The 23092-nt window shown below is 36.5% G+C and overlaps 1 protein-coding gene across 3 annotated transcripts; it reads right to left on the bottom strand.

The window, feature by feature from the left end:
• Positions 1-909: 909 nt before the first annotated feature.
• Positions 910-21386, bottom strand: STAU1 (staufen double-stranded RNA binding protein 1). Of its 3 annotated transcripts, none has more exons than XM_009978410.2 (14): positions 21116-21386; positions 20385-20509; positions 18268-18424; positions 16408-16546; positions 15491-15656; positions 10116-10214; positions 8598-8828; positions 7887-8030; positions 7011-7157; positions 6131-6203; positions 5428-5747; positions 4574-4696; positions 2962-3047; positions 910-2321 (listed from the first exon to the last, which is right to left on the bottom strand). In XM_009978410.2, exons 1-14 carry the CDS (start codon positions 21306-21308, stop codon positions 2234-2236), a joined length of 2091 nt encoding a protein of 696 aa, XP_009976712.2. In that variant the 5' UTR covers positions 21309-21386; the 3' UTR covers positions 910-2233. The 3 variants fall into 3 exon arrangements, with proteins under 3 accessions (XP_009976712.2, XP_009976713.2, XP_009976714.2); XM_009978411.2 differs by having other exon boundaries at positions 8598-8810; XM_009978412.2 differs by having other exon boundaries at positions 8598-8810; positions 18286-18424.
• Positions 21387-23092: the final 1706 nt, after the last annotated feature.

Raw genomic sequence — 23092 nt, 5'->3', positions numbered from 1 at the left:
TTATATTCTTTGTAGAATATTTTAGTATCCGTTGAACGAAAACATCATATAAAGCCTTCAGGTTCTTCCAAGCCTTTGCTGCATCAAGCACAGAGGAGACAACAGAAAAAGCAAGCAAATGTAGTGCTTGAGAAAAAACTGCTTTTATCTAGAACTCACTTTGGCTTAACCTAGAATCCACATAGTGACCTGAAGTCTTCCATCATGAGGCTGCCATTATTTTGTCAAAGACCTTCTCTTACATAGCACCTCTAAGATAATAGATGCATTCAAGAGTATTGAAATAGAGGTATCTACAGCAAAGTACCTTAAAATTAAGGTTCATATGAAACACAGAATTATCAACAAAGGAATGCTGCAAAACAGAAGAATAGGCTCTATTCCCATCCAAAGAGAAAACTGCTAAGTAGCAGCAGATAAACATTGGGAGATCATTTACATGGCTATCAGTGTGGTATCTGTTTTCCAACATAAATTGTTTGGTAAGTAGTTTCTCAGTTGTAAGAATTTGCAATACAAAGCCTCAGCCTAGCAAGTTTCTTTTAATTTTTAAATGTACAGCATTTTAGTTCTACAAATGTTAAAAAAAACCACAAAAAACTTTACAATGTTTTTTGCGCTTATAATGATCAAAACCAACTTGATTCAATAAAATTTGGTATGCAGTTAATGTGGCCCAGTTGCTTCTGATAATGCAAATAAAATGGCCGAGACATTTAGCTTTGAGACACAGCATATGCAGTAACTGCTTTCTGTGACAAGAGTTACTACACGCGCTGCAAACAGGTGTCAGGAAGTGCTGCTACAGATCACCAGTTAAGTACACACTGAGCGTAGTTCACATCCAAATGATACACTGTCATGTGTCAGTCTGCCGTCCCCGTTTCTGTTGCTACAGGGAAAGTTTTGTTTTGAACATACTATCTCCCAAAAATTACTAAGTGCAAGGCAAGGTAATGACTCAACTTACAAGCAAACAAGGAAACTTAAAAGTAGAGACTTAAACTTTGAAATCATACCAACCTGTCATGCCAGGTTTCTTGTCATAATCGTTAACTTCAGTTTAAGCTCCCATTAATACAGTTGCACTAACACACTGTGGCACAAATTACAAAATGTACCCACATTACTTTTGAATTTCCTTGACCTTGCCAGGTTTTCACATCCTCCACATTACTAAATAGTAGTTATTTATATGTAATTGATAACCATTGTACAGTTACTCCATAGCTTTACAATACTGCCCGTACTATATCACAAGCATTACAAATCCTATAAAAAAGCAGCCCCTGTAGTGGCATACAAGAATAAATTAACCGAAAAAAAATTTAGTATTACCATTTATTGGTGACAAACACTACGTTTTACTTACATTCCATGGGGAGAAAAAATTCCAGCGTAAACAATGAACTGAAGCAGTACTTAACTTGCAAGGCTATCGTGCTTTACCTGGACCATATGCAAAAAACTTTATTGCACACAGTTCAGTGCGCAATAACACAACATCAAAAGCAACACAGTTTATATATAAACATAGGTAATTTTTTTCAGCCCTACATGGAGATGTAATTAAACAGTATAAAGCACTCAAGGAAAATCAATCTGCAGTTTTAAATGCACTACATTGAGATCATATCCTGTAATGTAGTGAGCTGTGTGCCATCTACAACACACAATCCTTAAAACATAGATCAGAGATCATTTAAAGTCATGTTGCGTTTGAGTTCCCCTACCCCCCGCTCAAGAAAACTAGAAATTAACCAAAAATGATCAAACAAAGTTTAAAATTCCTAAAGTGTTTTAATTCATTCAACCGTTGGATAATTAATCTAGCTTTGTGAAAATACTGGACTTTTTAAAACGGTGGGCACACAATTTGTTTCCAGTGAAACTTTGCTATTTCAATAAAAACAAAATAACCACATACACGGATATGATCTTCCCAAGTTAGTTCACGGATAACATGTCAGTCTCAGAAGACAAAGTTTCTAAACTGTGCTATTGTTCTAGATACAATTAAGAAACTTTTAAATGAAAAATTTATAGTGTCATTTCAATCAAAACAACATAATGAAACTAAAAATTTATCACTGAAGAAAAAGCAACGGTTATGATTTAGACACTACAGTAGGTTGTAAAGACTGTAGCACTCTAAAACAGTTAGGTTACATTTAATAGGAAGCATTTGATTTTCTCTGGTGCTTTCAGGTTTGGGTCCAGTCAAAAGCCTTTTTTAGGCAGTGCTGTCCAGTGTTTGTCCCAAAGTGTTTGAGTTAGCCGGTTTGAGAAGAGGGTCACTTTCCATTTCTTGTTTCACACATCTACAAATGAGAAAACACCTGTTACTTAGCATAAGACACTATTTCCATGAATAAGATACCTCTAAATCTGATACAAAGAATTTGAGGTGCATATAACAATTTGTTTCCATGTACCTGGCCTCCATTTTTAATCAAGTAGCACTTTGTTAATTCCACTATTTTGACAGCTTATCTAAATGAAGGCTAAACTATTTATTTTTTATTCTGGTCAAAGGGAGTAACTTGTAACCCCTCTATGTTTCTGCTGAAAGCAAGCTGTGAAACCTGTACATGGTTTACATCTTACAGAAGATTTCTAGAGAGAAAGGAGCGGCTATAACACTTAAACACACTGAAAAGTCACACTATTTACAAATACATGTAAACAAATAGTTTAAGCAGAGGCATCACAGTCACAAACACTCTGTATCACTGCCATTACATTTTATCGACTTGCTCCTGCTTAGTAATTTGCATTTGACACATGAAAATTACAAGTTGATCATAAAACCTACCCTCTCATCCTTCTGACGAAGATAACAGCCCTTGGCATTTAAACTTTTCTGGCAAAGAAAAAACCCCTCACATTTTAGTTGTTTTTAGTACATCATAGAGTTAGAGGTTTCCATTAATGCAAGGGAAAGTCAATGGTCACACTCACACAGACATTGGTCCATTTCCTGTTCTTGGCATCTCTGTGGTTTGTTGGTCCAACTCAGACAGCAACTTTAAAATATTCAATGCAGCCTAAAGAAAAGAGAAAGCATTCAGCAATTCAGTCTGAGTCCATTTCATTAATTTAGCAAAAGCAGGACTGAGGCTCGCTTGACACAAGGTAGACGTTCTAATTTTGGTAATACATATTTTTCAAGATGCATAATTATGGTGGAAAAACACAATGGTGTAGAATTTAATCTTGCGACATTAAACAATAGAACGGTGCTGTGGCTAGGGGATTCCCACGGCATTTGTTTTAGCAATGGGGAAAAATTAATTTGGCAGTACTATTAATATCGAGGAAAAAGACACCAAATTAGTAATGGCTCAAACTGTACAGAGCTTAAGATAAAGGACATTAAAATACACAGAACCAAAAAGTCCTCTGCAGAAAAAGAAAAGTTACCCAAGGATCAGAAATACAACACAGACAGGGCACGTGTGACTGCTTAACAGAAGAGTCAATGTGACATTGCTAATGCAGAAGTCATCTCCTTTGAGAACTGAAAATATTTTTCAATTTTATTCAGATCAATTTCAGGTGTACCTTTTCAGAATATTGCTGATTAGTTATGGCACATGCGTTAATGAAAGCTGAATATCTGAACAGAAGGAAGTTCTCACGTTGGCCCAGTCACAATGTTTAAGCTCCGAACTGGCTGTCCTTTTCCCTGCTACCTACTGCACTGACTTGTGTGCTTAGTCTTACAGGAGCTCTTTACAGCAGCATGTAGAGATGGGTATGAAAATGTCAAAATTAAGTGTCAAAGATCAAAGAAATCTCTGTCACATTATAGCCATTAGAAAATTACTGCAAAAACTTTTAGTATAAACATCAGTAAAATCATGTTTTCTCAAGTGTATTTACATATTGCAAACTACTACTTTAGTACTTAAGTCACCACGGGACACAAAAAACTAAACTCGTTTGAAATTATAGTAGACTCTGTACATATTGTTAGCAATATGTAACGTCTTTTATAGACAAAGTCCCTTAGAGTTTATAGTCTAGAAGACTTGTTCTTTCACAAAGAAATATTTCAGCTACTGTGAATAAAAGATCTTTTTTTATAAAAGGAGCTTAACAGATTTAGAGTGTCTCCTGCTATCTAATGGTGAATTACATTTCTTCCATTTTTGGATTCTGTTCCGACAGAAAGTCTGGTAACGTGAACCCACGTATTACAGTTCCCAATGAAATATCAGCCCATTCTGTTAAAGACAACAAGCTGATCATCTCTTATGTCTTAAAAGTTCCTTTTCATGCACTTTCTTTAATGTGTGCTCATGCAAATAATAAAGATGAAGCAAATGCGGTTTTTGTAGACCAAAATTGTGAGGATATATTACGTATTCTGAAGGTTATTTAGATTGCATTCTGATATTATTAATCAATTATTTCAGCAACCTGTGAAATATTAGCCAAAATTAACCAGGGAATTGTACAGCATTTAATTAATTGCCATCCAGTAGTAACATGAAACGTTGGTCTATCCGCTGCGTCCCTTAGCTCACTGAAGGCCACAGAGAAAGCATTTCAGCAACACTCATCTTACCATATCGTGGCAAGACTCTACATCCTTTCCAATTCCATGGCTGATCAGTGGTGGCTGAGAGGAACAGTTTATAAGAGATACAAACTCGTTCTTGTTATTTTTTGGAAAGTCTTTATATTCAACCTGAAGAAAAGAGAAGGATTTAGGTTTTTTTCAGCTAATAAGTACAGGAGATACATCACAACTGCTATACATTACTTGCCCATATATGAAGCTGAACCTTACTTTTAATCATTCTGTCAGCCAGTGGAACCATTTACTTTGAAGTCTGACTTCACTTGCAATGTTTTTTAGTAATCATGAGAGGTCTTCAAGTCTTCTAAATAAAAGTGGCTAGATAATAACAATTGTTGCTGGGACCTTTATTCTGATCACAGCTATCTGTATTTAAATTTCCCCATTATATTTTTTCATCCACTGAGCTCCTTCAACCTATTAATCAGAACTGCATGCAAGTTCCTATATTAAAGGCATCAAACACAAGAAAATATACAGCTCACAGCAAATGTTAATGTATGAAAGATTATTAAAAAACCTGATGTCAGATCAGCCAAGTTCAAGCTCGTATGACAATTTTCAGAAAATGCTACTTTCAATTTTATTCTTCGAAGACTTCAGAGTAACACTGAATTAAGGCTGAGGATGCAGTACAGAAATGCACATTTGAAAATTAAATTAAAAAAACTGTAAAATTCAGTACATTTCATAGGTAAAGTAAAACATTTACATGAATTTCAGTTTAACAAGCAGCTTCAGAATTCATCAGTCACCAGCAGAACTAAAAAGCTTTAGCATAACCACGTTGGACCAGTTTGGATAGCTTTAGAAGAAATCTTGCAAAGCTGAACATTTACCTGGATTCCTTGAACATTGGAAAGAAAGTCCAGCTGCTCAGAGGGCCTAGTAAGTGGTCCGTGGGGTACGTGGCCTGATGAGTTGTTATTCTTTAATATGGTCTCAGCAGTAGGAGAAGTACCACCATACAACAGCTCTCTAGCAATCATTGCTGTTACTGTAGCCTTGGCAGGGTTTGGGGCTGCCCTATTGAAATCTTTGGTGTGGTGTCCTTGATTGGCTCCTACAGCTTGTGCAACCTCAGGGACCATGGGAAGAATTCCAGCAGGAAGCTGTTGATGGCTGAGATAAGGCATCCTAAACTCATCTTCTTTATTACCTGAGAAAAGAGAGGCACATACTAAACAGATGCTAGCTATTTCTATGAGGCTTTCTGCAGGCACGTGAAGGCATATATAGGCATCAAAAGCCACTTTTGAAAAAAATAATGTTTCAAATGACTTTTGAAACACTAAAACTTAGCAAGCTTAATTAACCTGTGCTGGGTCAGAGATTCAGCGTCATCACGACAGACTTTGGTTACTGAATAAACGATTCAGTGAACAAAACCCTCCCCAGGTGCAGATTTAGTCTGCAGGCCAGCAGTTGCACACCTCTGCTCACTACAGTGTGTTAAATGACACTGTTGAAGGGACTGAGAAACATGTCTTACATACACACACATGCCAACAGGGCCATGCTCCTTGCAGAAAAGTTACTTACTAGTTGAAGTCTCTTCAGAGCCTGGCTCAAAGAAGGTTACTTTTCTTCCATCACCTGGTTTCTTCACTGGTGTCTTAAAAATGAAAGAAAAAAAGGCAAAATCACAACATCCCTTTAAAACTTTTTTTTTCTTCAAGTTTGAAAGTTTTCAAGATGTAGATGATCTGACTATTCAAAATCTTACTGAAGAATTTATTATTCAAAAACCTCAATTACTACATAGCTACCAAGAAAAGACAAGTTCAGCGATTCTTACTCACTGAATGACTAAAACTACAGAGTAGTGAAGTGGTAGTAGGAACACAGATACTGATAACTAGATACCATAATAAAGCCAATTACACTAACATTAGTTAGTATTGCTGAGGACGATGTACTGGACAGAAATGAGTATAGATGTGGAAACAGAGGAAGGTAAAACCAGACTTGCTATTTTAACTCCCTGGTAACATCTGCTGAATTAACAGGAGAAGGCAAGGCTCTTTGCCTGCTGAGCGACCCACCCAAGGACTCTAACAAACTTTCGACTGCAACTGGTGATAAGGCCATGTAAATCTATTCCTACCACAACGCCCTACAACCTACAGATCTGCAAGCTTAAGACCAAATACATCATTTATCGCAGGCTCTGAGTCATTCTATAAAGAAGAAATACATTTGATTATCCTTCTGACGAGACCTTGATTTACTTGCAAAATCAAGACCTTAACGTATCCAAAACGCACTATTATTTAGAGAACAGTTACCTCAACACAACTGCCTCCTGGCTAGGGCAGAAAGCATGCATATACGACACTGTTACTGCCTTGCAAAGCTGCTATTGTTTCAACTCACTTTTTGCCGTAGTAGCAAACAGTGGCTGATTCTTAAAGATTTTTACCTTCTCTTCTGTCTTTAATGCTGGCTTTGGAGGTTGAGGTTGAGGAACTTTGAAACCTAAAAGTTCCAACATATTTTCAGCTGCATTGCGTTTAGCAACTTTTTTGTTCGTGCCCATTCCTTCAGCTGTGTGTACACCAACTTTCACCTGGACAGAAGAAGAACAAAAACCAAATCAATTCTTAAACAGCAGTATAAAGATTTCCTTATTAGTGATCTGTGTCTCAAGCACACTAGGAGTCACAAAATAGTTCAAATGATCGTTATTCTAAGCAAGTTGTCATTTATTATCAATGATCATTGCCCTCCAAGCACAAAAAACCCGAACAGAAGTCACACAAACAACTATATTTCATCATCTCAGCTCGGCAACAGACTAACAGACTAAATACTCAAAACTAGTATCACAGCAAGACAAATTTTCCAAGCTGAAGTTACAGGTTTAGCAGATTTACTAGTGTAATGGAAAGAAAGCAACTAACTTTCCTGTCTTGGCCAGGATAGGAGAGGGGTCTGGAGAGCACACTTAAATATTAGAGGCTGGTAGATACTCAGTATTAAAAATACTACCGTGCTATTGGGATTTGCAATGCAGAGCACAGAAAACGCTGCACTCTAAAGCAATACATGAAAACTCAGGGGAAGGAGGAAATTAAGGACACCCAGGTTCATGTTAGTAAGTCCTACATTACAAAACATAAGAAGCCCAGTATCTCTTAACAGAATATTAATATTCCTGTTAATTAAAACATTAGGCAGTTACAACAGACTTCTGGTGCACTGTACAATTTTTTTTAAACATGATTCAGATCACTGAAAAGCAAAAAAAAAAGTCGTAACTAAATGCGACTAGATGTTGTCAAGTGAACATACAAACCTGCATGACAAACTCCCTGCGCCTCGGCAGACCGCGTTCTGTGATGAGCATGTACTCTGGTTCCTTCTCTTTCTTTGCCTGCTGTATCTGGGCAAGTCTGCTAATGGGATTCATTCCTTGACCATATTCTGGACTTGTTTGCAGCTATGTAGAATAACGATTAGGAAATAAGCCAAAGTTTGTGAATATTTGGTTTAACAAACAAAATACTGCATGCTACTGAATTCACTGATCTGTACAGTTTAAAAACCCTGAAATAAAAGTTGCTTAATGAAACACTGTCACAGCCAAAGAGAAATACTCAATTTATTTGGCTCTGCTGTCACAGTTGACCACATATAACCTACCACTGGTAGTTGTTTTACAAGTTCTAATCCTTCTATATTAGGAGGGACAGGCTTGCAGGAGAATTTCCACAAGCAAAATCATGCAAAACCTGAAGCCATAAAGTCTAAGGCTTGAAAGTCCGAGCTTGATTTTTATATGCCACTCGTTATTTTATAAGATTTCTCTTTCAGTTTGAATTTACTGATAACTGTTGTAAAAGTGGTGTCAGAACCCCATTTAGAGTGGGAGCAAAATATCATTTCATTTGTAGCACCAGACTGCTGATAAATGCTGAGCGGCTGGAGTGTTTATAATTAACTCAGAAATGTCTCTCATCTGATGATTAGTTATAACAGCCAGATTTCCAATCTGCTTGTCTCTTACCTTCACTATTGATTTTGTTTTCTTTTTGATTCGTGGCTTCATTTTCTCAACTGTAGGAAGAGGTGGCAATTTTTTCAGTTCTTCTAGGACTGCTATTGCAGCATTTTTCTTTGAGATCTTCTTGCTCTTTCCTTCACCTTCACCCATGAATTCTCCAACTGACACCTTGGTTACAAAGCTTTTCATATGGGGAGGACCACTTTCCTTAGTCACCTGTTTCAGAGGGAAAAACTGAGTGAAAGCGTGATAAACACTTATTAAAAATGGTAAGGTACATTGTTTATAGCAAATTTCTCTCAAGAACTATGGATAAAGAGATTTTAGATTCTCATACACACTCTGATAACATAAACCCACCCAAATAAACATATATTTCAAAAAAATCAGATGCAGCAAGCAGTAAACACTATTAACATATAAGTCATTAACCCATCTTATTTAATTTATTTACTCTTTCGATATTAAAACATGACTGTTCTATTTCATCTGTGTGTACTTCCACACAGTTAACATCACCTCATTAAATACATCATGTTATGGTTACAGAACATTACAGAGAGATCAGTTCTTTAGGATCCAGCATTTTAGTTCAGAAATCAAGAATTCTGGAGACATCCAAGAGATAGCTGCCTACTATAGATTTACTCTTTTAACTCCATTCATGACACATCATATTTCAAAATATCCTTGAAGTCAAAAAGTAAGAATGAATTAAGAACTTCCACCCACAACTGGCTTTGTGTAACAGTATATTTTTACCAGTGATGCTCAGGCTAATCTGCAATAATTGAAGCTTCATGTAAAATTTCATAGAACAGTTTTAGAAGCAATTTAGTTACACACAATTGCGTTTTCTTACTATAATTATTCAGATAGTTGACTTAAATGTTACTCTGCCAGCTCAGGAAAGCAGCATGATAAATTAATATTTTAGTGAAACAGAGATGCTCCTATGGAAGCTATTGATTTAAGATAACTAAAATGATCAAGGAGGGGCAAAGAGGCATCAAGCAGCCAGGCCAAAGGGAAAGGAAAGTAAGATGCACATGAGGTCACCTCATGGCAAGAAAAGAAACCTACTTGTGAGATACTGTAACTTGTGAGTAGTCCACATCAGTGCTCAATTAAGCAAATACTTCCATAAATGTCCTTCAGAGTGAGCTATACTCTTTTGCCTCGACTCTGCACATCAATTTTCTAACCCTTAATGTGAGATTGTGTTTTGTTTCTTCACTGTAATACTGATTTTTTCAAAAAGTTTGGAAAAAAGATTGCACAGCATAGCTGTTCACTCATGTTATGATTTTAGTGCATGAATTTGTGAACAGGTGGATTTTTCTTTTTTCTTCACTTTACCATATAAACTCCGAGACAATCAGGGTGACTGTCAAAGGCAGAAGTGTATTCACAACTAACAAGACATGTTAAAAGTCAGTTGTTTGAGTATCTAGAAAAGACTCAATGTGTACCCTTAATATTCTAGTAAAAACAAATCTAGAGCTTGTAAAATAAACATACCTCAAAATTCACAGGCAAGTTCCTTTTAAGTGCAATCTCAAAAACTTGGCTTATTTCAGATTTATTGAGATTTTCATCATCTGGTTCTTTTCCGTTAACCTAAAAGAAGCATACTCTATTTAAAATAAAGATCCTATTAAATTGAATTTTATCCATCCAAGCAGTTTACTGAACTCTCAAAATTTTAAGTAGTCTAACCTTTACTGTCGTTTTATGTGAATGTGTAGAAATGCAGCACACGCACTACAGAACTGAAATTTAAGAAGCTCATTTAACGTGTATGTGTAAAAGCTAGCAAACCTTTATATTTTCATGTGCTTGTTGCAGGAAAGAACAAATGGAATAAGGGCCAATAGGTTTAAAAATGTATTTCTAGAAAAACAAACTGAAGTGTTAAATGAACTGATTTCCAAATGGAAGTACCTTTATGAAATACAGTTTTCATATGCTGATTGGACATTTGTACCAAAAGCACTAAGACAGTATCAGATAAGAGAAAGGGCAGGAAAAATAAAGATTCTGAGAATGGGACCAATATGAATAAAGGGTGGCTAATTAGATGCTGGCACAGTCCTGTCTTTTAACATAGTTCCTTGGAAGTGCTTCATCTACAGATTTTTTTTTCTCATCTGAAGAACATACTATCAGGAACTTGCCATAAATCAAATGGTGTACATCTCTGAGAACTTACACCTGCTAGGAGGACAGCAGTGCCAGGTGAAGCTTACCTACAGGCACTTCTACGTATCTCCAGGTAAAATTTTGATTGTGATTCCAAAAATGTCTTCACTGATGTAGGGATCAACATGAACTAAGAGGCATGGTAACAGCAACAGAGAAATTTTAAGACTAAGTGTCCAGCAGTGACATTGGAATGATTATGATAAAGATGAAAGCAACAATTTCACCAATTATATCATGCCACAGTACTAGTTACGCAATCAGGTAACAAAAATAATTTAAATATTTTATTGGAGCAGTGGAAATATGCTAGAGAGCTCTCATTGATTAAAACTAGTTTTGATGGTAGCAAGCATCCCCGATGTCTGTTACTAACAAGTTACATTAAAACATGAAGGAAATGTTTTCCACCAGTTAAAGCAGCCTCTTCCCATCTCGGAACAAAATATGAGTAAAATTAATCTCTGGTTTTCACTCCTCCCACTGTCTCATCAGATTTCACACTGTTCTTATGGGTTGACCTTGTATTTCAGCTTCGAGTTGCAAACGTTTCAGAAGCGCGTATATAGACTGAATACAGGAGTCAAAAGTCTTGATCATATTCTAAACCATTTTCTAAAGCAATTGGTAAGTTCCAAAGGAATAGAACCATATATCCAGAAAAAATACTTGAACTACTAAGGTCTTATTTTACTACAGTCTAAGTGTTACAGCAAGTTTACTACCAGCATCTCTAGGAATGATCTGTCACTACTTTTACTGTCAAAACATTAGCGCATTCGTTTTAATTACAAATGTTTTCCCCCTTCTTGTAATTTCATATATATTCTAGTTTTTCAAATTCCAACATTTTTCCTTGCAAAGATGACCAGAACTTCTCTTTATTGGATTAGACTTTTTCCATTTAATATCCTTTCAAAAGAATACAAATAAACAGTATTAAATTATTTGTTATATTATGGTGTATATTCTTGACCTATTCCAAGTCTGTTCACACGGTGTAAAACACAGGTACTTTACTTCAATACCCATCTCTAAAAAGAGTAAATTAATAGCAAAATAACAATTAACAGACAACAGCTATTTTACCTATTATTTTTGCCTCCAGTTCCGGATCAGTTTATTTTATTAATCAAGAACAATTTTACACACATGCTCTCTCTCCTTCTCTTCCCCTGCACACCTCCAGGCAGATGGTCTATAAAGTCTGCTTGTAAAGTAGTCTGTATGCCTGCATAGACTAAAGTCTCCAAGGAATCTATGCCTCTAAATCAGAATGAGACCATGGCTCTCATCAAATTGTTCAAATCCTTCCCTAACAAGCGAAAAAAAGTCACGAAAGGAAACAGAAGTGATAAATTAAAAAACTCCCAAGCAAACTGCAAAAGTAATTACTCCTTTGAGAGGGCTTTGCCCTTTTCCAGGAACTCTTTCAACACACACTTCCTCAAAGACTGCTTATAAGCAAATGATGAAAACCAGTGGAGTCGCTGATTCGGACTACATCGGTTTCAACTTCACTATCAGTCTATTTGCTCTCATGTTAAGAGTATAAAGAGCAGCTGATATTTACCAAATAAATTGGCGAAAAAAACCACAGAAGCAATTCTAGTTTTAATATTTTCAGGTGAAAGTTAGAATTTCTGTCTAAGAATTGTGCTAGAAAGCATAGTTGTCTACATTTTCTAAGCTTTATATTGGTGCTTGATCATCTCTGTCTTTGAATGTGCGAAGTACCCTCACTCTGGAGCTTTGTCAGTGTGTCTCAACTCCAGTCGGGCTAATTTAGGTTGGAAGGGTCTTTTGGAGGTCTACTACAGCCTCCCACTCAACGCTAGAGCGGACTGTAAAATTCAGCTGGGTTGTTTAGGCAGGACCTTCTCCAGTTGAGAGCTAATATTACTGAATTTTTATCCTGCCACTTGCTTCTAGATTTGCCGTCTGAGAAGGTATAGGAAATGGTCACTTTTACCCTTAAAGTCTAATTATTTTATTCAATGTTTTCTCCTTAAGCACTGAATATTTTCTAATTTAAAAATACAAGAGTAAAATCTTGTAAATACAAAAATTGGTAAAATAAAAAAATATATAAAAATTTGCAAAATTACACCCCCTCAAAAAAATACAAGAGTTCAAGTCTAAGCATATTCTGTTTACACACACACAAATGGGATATACAAAAATAACATCTAAAAGGAAAATTACTGGCAACATCAAATGAAAGGTAGGAAGTATGAGGATTATGTCTGCCTGTGAAATCTTAATTTGCCTCCATTGTATACGCACATTATAAAACAATATCATCTCTTATGATCTTCCACTACCATATCCTTCAAGGATCTTGCCTCACTGAACTCAAGAATGAACAGTGCTCACTTAATGGTAAAATCTTCCTTATTTTATCTTCATCTTGTCTAGTACAAAACACTGTTACAAAACCAGCAATTCCCTCAGACATTCCTAAAACTAGAATATTTGAAAGCCACAAATATTAATGAACTTAGCATTTAAGTACCCAACTTTAAATTAAGATCTGATTTATCCAAGTGCTTATTATAAATCAGTACTCTGTTCAAAGGATTGCTCTGCTTAAGCATAGCTGCATTTCTTGCTGTTCATTTTGTAGACAAGTCAAACAAACAGAAAAATCAAATGACAAATACATCTTTCTTGTGAAAGTTTAAGTGACTTGCCCAGCATATGTATAGCAGGGTCAAGACAGCATTCAGCTCCCAGTGAGCTTGCAAGTCTTTTATTCATAAAATAATTCTCCCTTCTTGCAATCTCTGGCATCATTGACAACAGTATTTCCCTTATGTCCTTAAAAAAAAGGAAAAGGAGACACACTATAGGCTCACATCCTTTATCTCTTGATTTACACCCCTTACACTGAACAAGACACCCTGTAGAAAAGAATACATGGTCACGTAAGGGCAAATGCAGTGTTGGTTCTGAAGACCTCATGTTACTCAACTTTAAACACAATTCTACAAATATTCAGAAAGTCACTTGTACAGAAGCCTAAAAAAGTGAACAATAAAGAATTCAGTTATACGTGATTCTACTATTTTCTGCAGAGTTGGACTCCTTGGGTCCAGGACACAGAACTTTGGTACCTGAGGTGGGAAAATTGCTGATGACAGTAGGTCATCTTTTACAAGGTGAGTGCAAGAAGAAGATATTATGCATCACTGACACAGAGTGACAATACCTAGGAATTTGGGGTTCCCCTGCACTGAAGGGGAAAATCCCACTGAGGCTTGACCTCTCCTGCATGAAGACCTCCAGCTTGTCCCTGACCATACTCTGCCTACGACCAGTTCTAGATTTCAGTGCAGAACTCATCTCCACTCTTTCGGCTTCTATTCCCAGCACCACTCTCTTCTCCCCAATAACATCTGCAATCCCTTGACATGGCAGCCTCCATCAATCAATCATCTACATTCCTCCAGGAGAGCTTTCTGTTACCTGAACCACTATCACCAGTGCCTCGCCTCTTCCCTGAACCATCAGATCCAGTGCTTCTGCCTTATTATCTGGGCAATGCTCTCCCCCACAAACACACTTGGAAGTTTTAACTCAGTGTCTCTTGGCTTCACAACACAATTCCCTCAGTCCTCTTGCTCTGCCATTCCTGGTAGTTCCCAGCTATTTTTTTCCCCCAGTCTAAGGCCCCTTGTTACCTTCTTGTCCATTTTCCTTCTTTCTCAGCTCATAGCCACACTCCGTATCCAGCAAGTTCTCATGTTCCTCAGATTGTAAGTTATCACTCTAACCTCCGCTTCCTGTTCCTCACCCCTCTGGCAATGTCCTAGTCTCTCTTGCTTCTAGGTTTGTATTGCATGGCCTCCTCCTCCTCAACATGAGCTAGACGCCAGCATGGAGTACATCAATAGATCTCTTGCTCTTAGTTCTAACATCAAGTCCTCATAACTCAGACAAGTATAATGAGCCCATAAAGGAAAGACTAAATACTCTCTTGGTAGTAGTCTTTGGCCAAAACAGTTGGCCAATGCATATCGAAAGGGTGCATCTGGACAACCAGCCCCAGGAGCTACGAGTAACTTGTGCACACAATGAGACCTTCTGCCTAAGTAACTTCACAGAAAAGGCATGGAAAAAAAAGCAGTAACAGGGTCTTGAAATGGAAAGTGCTAGGCAGTCATAGATATATGGAGGGGTAAAAATTTTGCTTCTTATATTCATATCAAAATGTATGTATGAGTTTACTACTTCCATGAACTTTCTGCTCTTCTAGAACTTCCATAGTGCTTTCCAAAATCATGTAGGAATTTTGCCCAGGAAGCAAACTCATGTCTGATTTCTATGTTGCCCATACCAGAATGCAAGTACCCCATTTACACACTTCTTCAGAAGTTTGTATATGATCTGTACCTGATAAGATATAAGTTCCTATCTATGCTTCCAATGCTCATATCTGACAGAGGTCTATAGCATTGCTGCAGAAAAATATGACAGCAAAAGAATTAATATAACTTCATTTCGGAAAACTCTAGTTCCATAAAAATTTATGATTTTAAATCAAAGCGTTTCTATTGATACAAGTAGGTCAACACTACTACACAGAATTAAATTTCACAACTGTCATCTTCCTCTCAATGAGGAAAAAAATCTACAACGTATCTCAGTTTACCTTAGCAATTTATGCTCACAACACTAAGATTAATTCCCACCTCTGGTTTCTCAGGCAAGGGCTCGTTCTGCAGAACTTTCAGTGCTTTAGCAGCTGCATCGTGCTTAGCAGCTTGTCTTGTTCTTCCTTTCCCATGAAACTGCTGCCCTCCGATCGAAAGCTCAACTTGATAAAGTAAGGGGCCAACAGGAAACGGGTAAAAGTACCTGCAAAGAGATAGACTTAAATAAGCAAATAGTTGGGCCTACAAAGTAAACAGAAACAGAAGTTATACGCGGATGAATCTCTTGGATATCAGTAACCACGACTCAGCACTGAAGCACTAGTATTAAAAAGCCAAATTTTGATTGAGAGTCTTAAGATTTTAAGAGAAATCTTTGAAACACAGTATCAGCAGTTCTTGTTCTACACACAAACATGATTCTAACCAACTAGAACAGAGAAAGACAATGTAACTACACTTTTATAGCCTTGGCAGGCCAGGAAGTTTTGGATTCTCAATTCCTATGCCCATATAAAATTCTTTAAACTGAAGCTGTAACTTAAATAGCTTTAGAAAAAGCATCAAACTGTTTTCTTCACTTTTGCTTTTACGCAGAAAGGAAACAAAAAATATTTAGCTAATATTTAGCTATTCATTCCATGAAGTTGGCTATATCCAAACGTCCTCAAAAACACTTCATTTGGTTCAGTTCCCTTTTTCCTTCCCTTCCTGTCCCCCTCAAAGAAAAAAAAAACAATCTTGAACATGACAAATTACAGATATTAATGGGCCATACTTATCAAAACCTTTTCCTCAAAGTGACTGTGTTTCAAGCTGAGCATCCCTTGAAGGGACGTTATGTTTTTAGCTGGTTTTCAGAAGATAGCAGCAGAGCAGCTTCTCTCTCTCTGACGAAGAGAGCAGAAGTTCAAAGATATGAGACTGCAAACCCAAAAAAATTAAACAATACATACCGTGGAGGATAAGTACCACCTCTCATAGTATAGTTGTAAGTGGATCTCATCCCTGTGTAAGGATCGATGGGTTTGTACATAGGTTTCTTTCCCAGCTTCATGCAAAGTGCATTTAACTCCACTGTGGGGGTTACACTGTCTAAATAAAAAGGAATATAAAAAGAGTTGTCCAGATGTCACCAGAGACCAAACCAATCTAAACTCTTACGCTGCCTCAAAGAGCGAAAAACAAGCTGAAGTCTTTCCTTGTGCAGTATCTTCAATGAACGAATTCCGAATAGAACTGCTAATGAACACAAAGAAAATACATCTATATGATGCATATTAAGTATGCAGTTAGTACAGTTGTGACAAATCCTGTTACGAAAAAAAGTGAAATTGCTAGGGGCTTTTTTTCCCCCTCCTTTTTCTCCTCCTCTCTTTAAACATGTGAAGCTACTGATTTATTTATTTGTTCAGCATATCTAACAATGTGGTCTGCAGAACACCAATTTCTCTTCCCCAAAAATGTTTTTAAATTAAATTAACTGCCTTGCTACATATAGCTTCTGTTTCTGTTGTTTACCAGAATGATCAAATATTTCTCTTTGTACTCAATGACCTAAGAAGGGTTTTTATGACTCTTCACTTTCAAATTGCAACTGGCCTTTTCAAAAGGAAGGTATTTTGCTACTGAGGGCTAGAAACATTTCTCTCTGTGCAGATGCCGTGTGGATGAAGAACGGACTGACTGACTATTCTCATTTGAGACGAACAGTCACGTAAATGGTAATTTTTTCTATCACAGGCCTCACTGGCTTGAAATTCAGTGTGTGCTGTAGTACAACAGTGTTTTGTTATAAGGCAATTGCCAAAGGAAAATGCAATTATGGAACAGATTCAAAGACAAAATAAGTAATTGCTAGCTTCTAATATTTTCAGTGTTGACTGTACAAAGCGTTTCTAAAGAAAGAATTTAGGTGATATTAGAATACAACTGGCATAAAAGATAAGTTTTAACCTTTGCTGAACATATTCTATCATATGCTATCCTAATAGCTTTGCAGGCAAGTGACTAAGAGTAAATGCAAAACAATCACACATGCAGCTGAGATGTGAAGCTAGTTCACACTGAATTTTACATTTTAAATATATCTTAAAAGCAATCTTAGTAAAGTAAGAAGTTCCCTAAACATAGCTAACGACACCTTAAATGCTTTTATACAAATCAACATCTATTTCTCTTTAAAGCAGTACAAATGATGCAAATTTCAAAGTTCTGATCCAATCCTCATCATAAATGTAACAGTTTTTGGTTTTATTTGTTCATTCTGGGCTTTTTGTGATTTTTTGTTTGGTTTGGTTTTTTAACTTACATTTCTAAAGAAATCTTTATTGTCAAGCTTTTGAATTATCCTTTCAGAATTAGCAAACACATTCATCTGCCCATGCAAAAGATTATTGCTTGCTGTGACCAGTTCTCATGTGGTGTGTTTTTTTTTTTGTGGTGTGGTTTTATTTTTTTACTTAGTTTTCTTTTTTTTTTTTTTTTTAAGAGTAGGATAAACATCTTTTCCAGGACTCCACCAAGTGTTACAATACAAAACAGTGAGTTAAGCAGTGAGTCAGTGGGTTCTTGAAGTCTGAATGACTTGATAGAAAAACACTATACTTCAACTTGTTAATATGATGATTTTCTTTTTAATGTCACCTACAATGATCAAAGATTAAATCAAGATGATGTTCTCACAATTACTGTTGTTAAATATGCAGAATCATTGTTTCTATTCATCCTTATGCAACTTTAAAATACATATCAAAAGACAAAAATGAATTTTTTTACTTATTTTTAAAAAAAAATCAGTTCGTTGTGGCATATACCTGGATTCTTGCCTTCACTACGAGATGGACGAGCTGTAGGCTTAGGGAATTTTGTCCCTTCCAAAGCTTTGGCAGCTGCTGCATGTTGCGCTTTTTTAATACTAGTTCCTTCAGCTTCCCAGTGCTGGTCCCCAAGAGTCAGTTGCACTGTAAACACCTCAAAAATAGAAAACACAAGTTTTATTACGAGCTGTTTCAGAATTCTCATAATTTATTAGGCTCCCTTACACAAAACGAGTCTTTTAGTGATGCAAAAGTTGCGAACATGGTAGTCAAAGCTTTCCTCAACTACCATGTCATCTCCAGATTTTAAATACTTTGGACTTTGATAGGATTTCCCTGATTACTGAACTAAGAATTTCACAATAATTGTAGCTAGAAATTATGCTGCATGAGATCATATAGACTAAAACCACAAAAGACACGACGCGTATAGAGATGAGAGCTACATGGATAGCTTGTATGCCAACATTACTCTGAACAGCACCTTGAAATTCAGACTTTTTTTATTCCACATAACTGAATTCTTGCTTTAATGCTGTGGGTTTTGGGGTTTTTAAGTGATATTTTTCAGCAGTTTGAAGAAAGATAAGTTCACATTGCAGCATAAAAGCTCTTACATGTCCACAGGTGAGCACAAGCCTATCTGATTATAGAGCAAAGCTCTGTGGTGATTCTTTTTAAGTATGTGGGATAAGGAAGGATATATATTGCCCTAAATTTTCACAAATTAATCGGACAACAGCAAGACCAGGTCTCCCTGGTAATTAAATGAAGTTTAATTTCAATCAGAATGAAAACACAAGTGAACAGATGCTCTGAATGTTATCCCATACTTTTTGTAAATGCAAACCTTGCCTCCTTTGCACATTCAAGCTGACATTACACATTTTGGACAAAATATTTTAGTTCTTAATATTATTCAATTCCAAGGCAATTCCTCTAACATACAAACACACACTCTTCTGGGAAGCACCTTAAGGAGACAATGTCAGATTAAACAGACACATCCCAGGTTGATTTTCCTTCTATGCCTTGACCTCAGTTCTCACACAGTAGAGATCTTCCAGGAGGATCAAAAAGTTTAATACTGCTAAAACTCCCTTCCTCAATGTTCTCTGAAGTAACACAAACTGCTGGTATATTTGCTGTATTCCTTAAAAACTATCTCTCTGCATATGAACAGAACACAAAACGAATTGTGTATTACTGAGATTTTGACACACAAGACACGCCATGATATGGGATCCACACCACAACCTGGTCTGCCCTGGTATTCCTAATATTCCCACTGCAAAGAACTAAAGAGTCTTTTGCTAAAGTAACTGTTCCAGAACAGATGAATGTTCAGTGCTGTTGAATCATATTGTACCTCAGGCATTAAAGAACATACACCAATATCCTTGTTTTCCAAATATCAGGCAATTAGGATAGAAAGGTTCATTTTATTTACAACAAAAACAGAGCAACAGTAAGGCAACATTCAGTTGTGATGTGCTCAAGAGAGAACAATTCTTACAATTAAGTAGTAAAACTTATTCTGGGCATATCAACAAATATAGTATGTGTATATGTACCTCACCAACTACACAGACACAAAAGCACTACAACTCCTCATGTAGTACTTTTCCTAAAGAAACATAAATCTTCCTGCATCTCATGAGATAAATGGCACTAAGAAACTATTTTCGTCTTTTAAAGTTGGTGGGATTAACCTCAAAATATTAAAATGCACCACGGGAAGAATACAAAAAATTTGCAGAATAGGCAAGGCGTAGAACAAAATCTTAACATCATACTAGAAAGTGACTGTATAAAGATCATCCACATTTAATATAAAATTTTTTAGCAAAGGCTACAAGGGACAAACCTTGCTTAACTAAATGAAAGTCAAAGTCAAGCATCTCATAATGGAGCTAACGTAAACTCTCCAAAAAGCTAGTAGTTTCAGGTAACAGGCAAGTTCCGCCTTTATATACTTTGGGAAACCAACTTTTTAGTATTCATGCAACAGCTTCACACTTCCCTACCATCAGTATTTTAGTGAGCTTCCCATTCCTCTCCTGAAAGTGAAAGCGCATGAACAGCAGCAATAACAAACTTATATGAACATTTACCTTAGAATGAGCTGGACCTTGCTCACTCAAAAGCTTATACTCAGGCTGAATCTTGTTGAAACGGGCTAACTCATTCACAAGACACATTGGGGTTTTCTCTTTGGGGTTTGCCATGTTTGAAGGAGCTGAAAGATTACATAAAATCCGATAAATGAACAAGCAGCAATGAACACTACGACAATTTTTAATTAAAAAAAATTATCTCATTGGCTTAGAATTTAGTTGTCTGCAATACACCACTTCTGAGAAAAAATTTGCTGGAATAGACAGCTCTGCTCTTTAGCCAAACTGGCGGCAATCTACTGAGCTTTGGGATATCCGAGCAATGTGCATGCCTAGAAGACAGCATCATTAAATTTGATTTTTTAACGCAAGCCAGAACTATGAAATTAGGAGACTCCTGCATTTGGCTTAGTACTACCTTATGTAGTACATTTCAAGAAGCAAATCTAAGTATTCATCATGGTCACTTGCTTTGAGTAATTTCAGAAAGTTAGTTAACTTCTTTTTCCTTCTCCTATTTTTCCATATGATCTATTTTTATTTATAACTTTTTATTCACTCTATTATATTTTATTAGCACAATATATTTATCATTAAGCTGGTCATAACAGAACTAAAGATAATAGAACTAGATAAAGAATTTCAGATAACACATACATGAGGGAAATGTCACGCCAAACTATAAACACTGAGAATACACAGACTTGTTAACAGACACTTAATCTTACCTGCAGCTGCATTGGTGGACGTAACTGATGCAGAGGGTAAAGCAGAGTTTTGGATAGGTCTACCTGCATTTTCAGAGGGCAAAGAACTAGTAGTAGAAGGAATACTCAAAGGCTGTGCAAGAGATGGGGTTTTATTCAATATTTGACTCCCTGCAAGGGCAGCAGAAGGATTCTGAATTTGAACTTGAGACATGTTCACTTCCAACCAGAGCAAATTACTGTAGGTAAACAGCTTTGAATGCAGGCAAACTCAGTGTGATGAAGCCAAATTGCTGACCTAAAACATAAAGATGAAAAAAGATTTTACTAAATATTTAGCGTTCTCTAACCATCTATTGAAATTATTTCTCCGTTAGCAAAAAGAGGAAAAAGCATGCAATCAAGCATCCACTGTTTCCATTTTGATGCCATAAGTCGCTTACACATGCAGTATTACATATTACAATCTAGATGCTCTGTCATTTAAGTTTCACATTTCTTTAATTTACGAAAGAAAGTGTACAGAAGCTTTATTTATGCTTGCTCATTTAAGATCCCATCTGTTTGCCCCATCAATGAATCCACTTACAATGCAAATCCAGCTACTTAAACTGACAGCCACTGCTTATACACTAAACAAAGAGCAACTTTCATGAACAGATTAAATTTCATGCATTCTACCATTTGAAGTTTTTAACTTGAAGGGCAAGCAGTAAATGCAGTCTTTACAAAACAACTATTTAGAGCATGGGTGCTTTATTATAATAATTTTTTTTCCCCCCAGGATCACTAAGAAGAACGCCTAACCAACCATTTATGAGGAGAACACAACTGGTGTCCAGCAGAAAATGCTGAAGCAGCTACGACTTGGAAAAGGGAAGGTGTAAGAGTTCATAAACTTTATGAGCTACATGAGCTTTGAAGTTTACTTCTATTTAAGACAAAGAGTCTCAGTCACAGTTCAAGCACCGGTTTAGAGTTATTTGGGCTTGCAACACTGTAAACAACTGCTGAAAGTGCTCACAGGCATCTACCTTCATTTAAGAAAAAACACCTCCAAGCAATGAACCTGCACCAGTCAACGTGAAGCATCGTGATAGGTCTTTCCTCCTCCAATAAATTAATATTAGATTTCTCTTACACATGAATGCAACGTTATCTTCACACTCAGACAGTTAAACCTAAATATACACCAACAGGTTGCCAGTTTGAAGGCTGTCATTGCTGCCAGAGCTCAGCTGCTCATATCCGCTTACGATCCACATATCAATTTATTTATTAAAAATAAACGTTACAGCCAAGTAAATACATTGTACAAGGAAAGGCATGCACACATACACCAGTCACCTACAGATTTTATCAGGGCAGCAAACAAAGGCTCATTCTTTCACAATTTATAGATGAAAAGAAGAGAAACCACTGCCTCAGACACCACCAGGGAGCTATTAGTAGCAACATAACTCCAGTAGTGCTCTGTAAGCTTCAAATTCTGAACCTGTGAATGGACTTCCAAATGTACGAGGAGCAGCAATGAGTCAGAGCGAAGTTTTTAGCTAGTTACTGACAAAACAAGCCTAAGAGGAGAACCTAGGTTACTACGTTCATGGATGCAAAGACTTACTTACGTATTTAAATAAGAGAAAAGAAATAACAGATACACCAACAAATCTACCATCTGGAATATTTTTACTCTGAAAAAACATCATAAACATGTCAGGCTTCTACTATCAGTTGGATAACTTTGTTTTTTTACTAGAGAATGAAATTAGTTCAGAAAACCTATACGTAGATTATACTCAAATCAAATCCTGTATTTGACTACTGAATTTGCAGAAGTTACACATCGGGTGCATCGTAACCATGAAAAAGGTATTAGGGAGTCTATCTAACGGAACTCCAAGAAGTTGTAAGACAAGGAAGAAAAGTATGTAGAATAAGACTCCGGGGTAATGCTTTTATAACCACTGTTTCATTCCCAGGAGCATCACGAGAAACACT

This window comes from Tauraco erythrolophus, chromosome 18 (genome assembly GCF_009769465.1).
Source record: "Tauraco erythrolophus isolate bTauEry1 chromosome 18, bTauEry1.pri, whole genome shotgun sequence".
Taxonomy (NCBI): Eukaryota; Metazoa; Chordata; class Aves; order Musophagiformes; family Musophagidae; genus Tauraco; species Tauraco erythrolophus.
The sequence above is the reverse complement of the archived record's forward strand: the minus strand, read 5'-3'. Positions and strand labels throughout refer to the sequence as shown.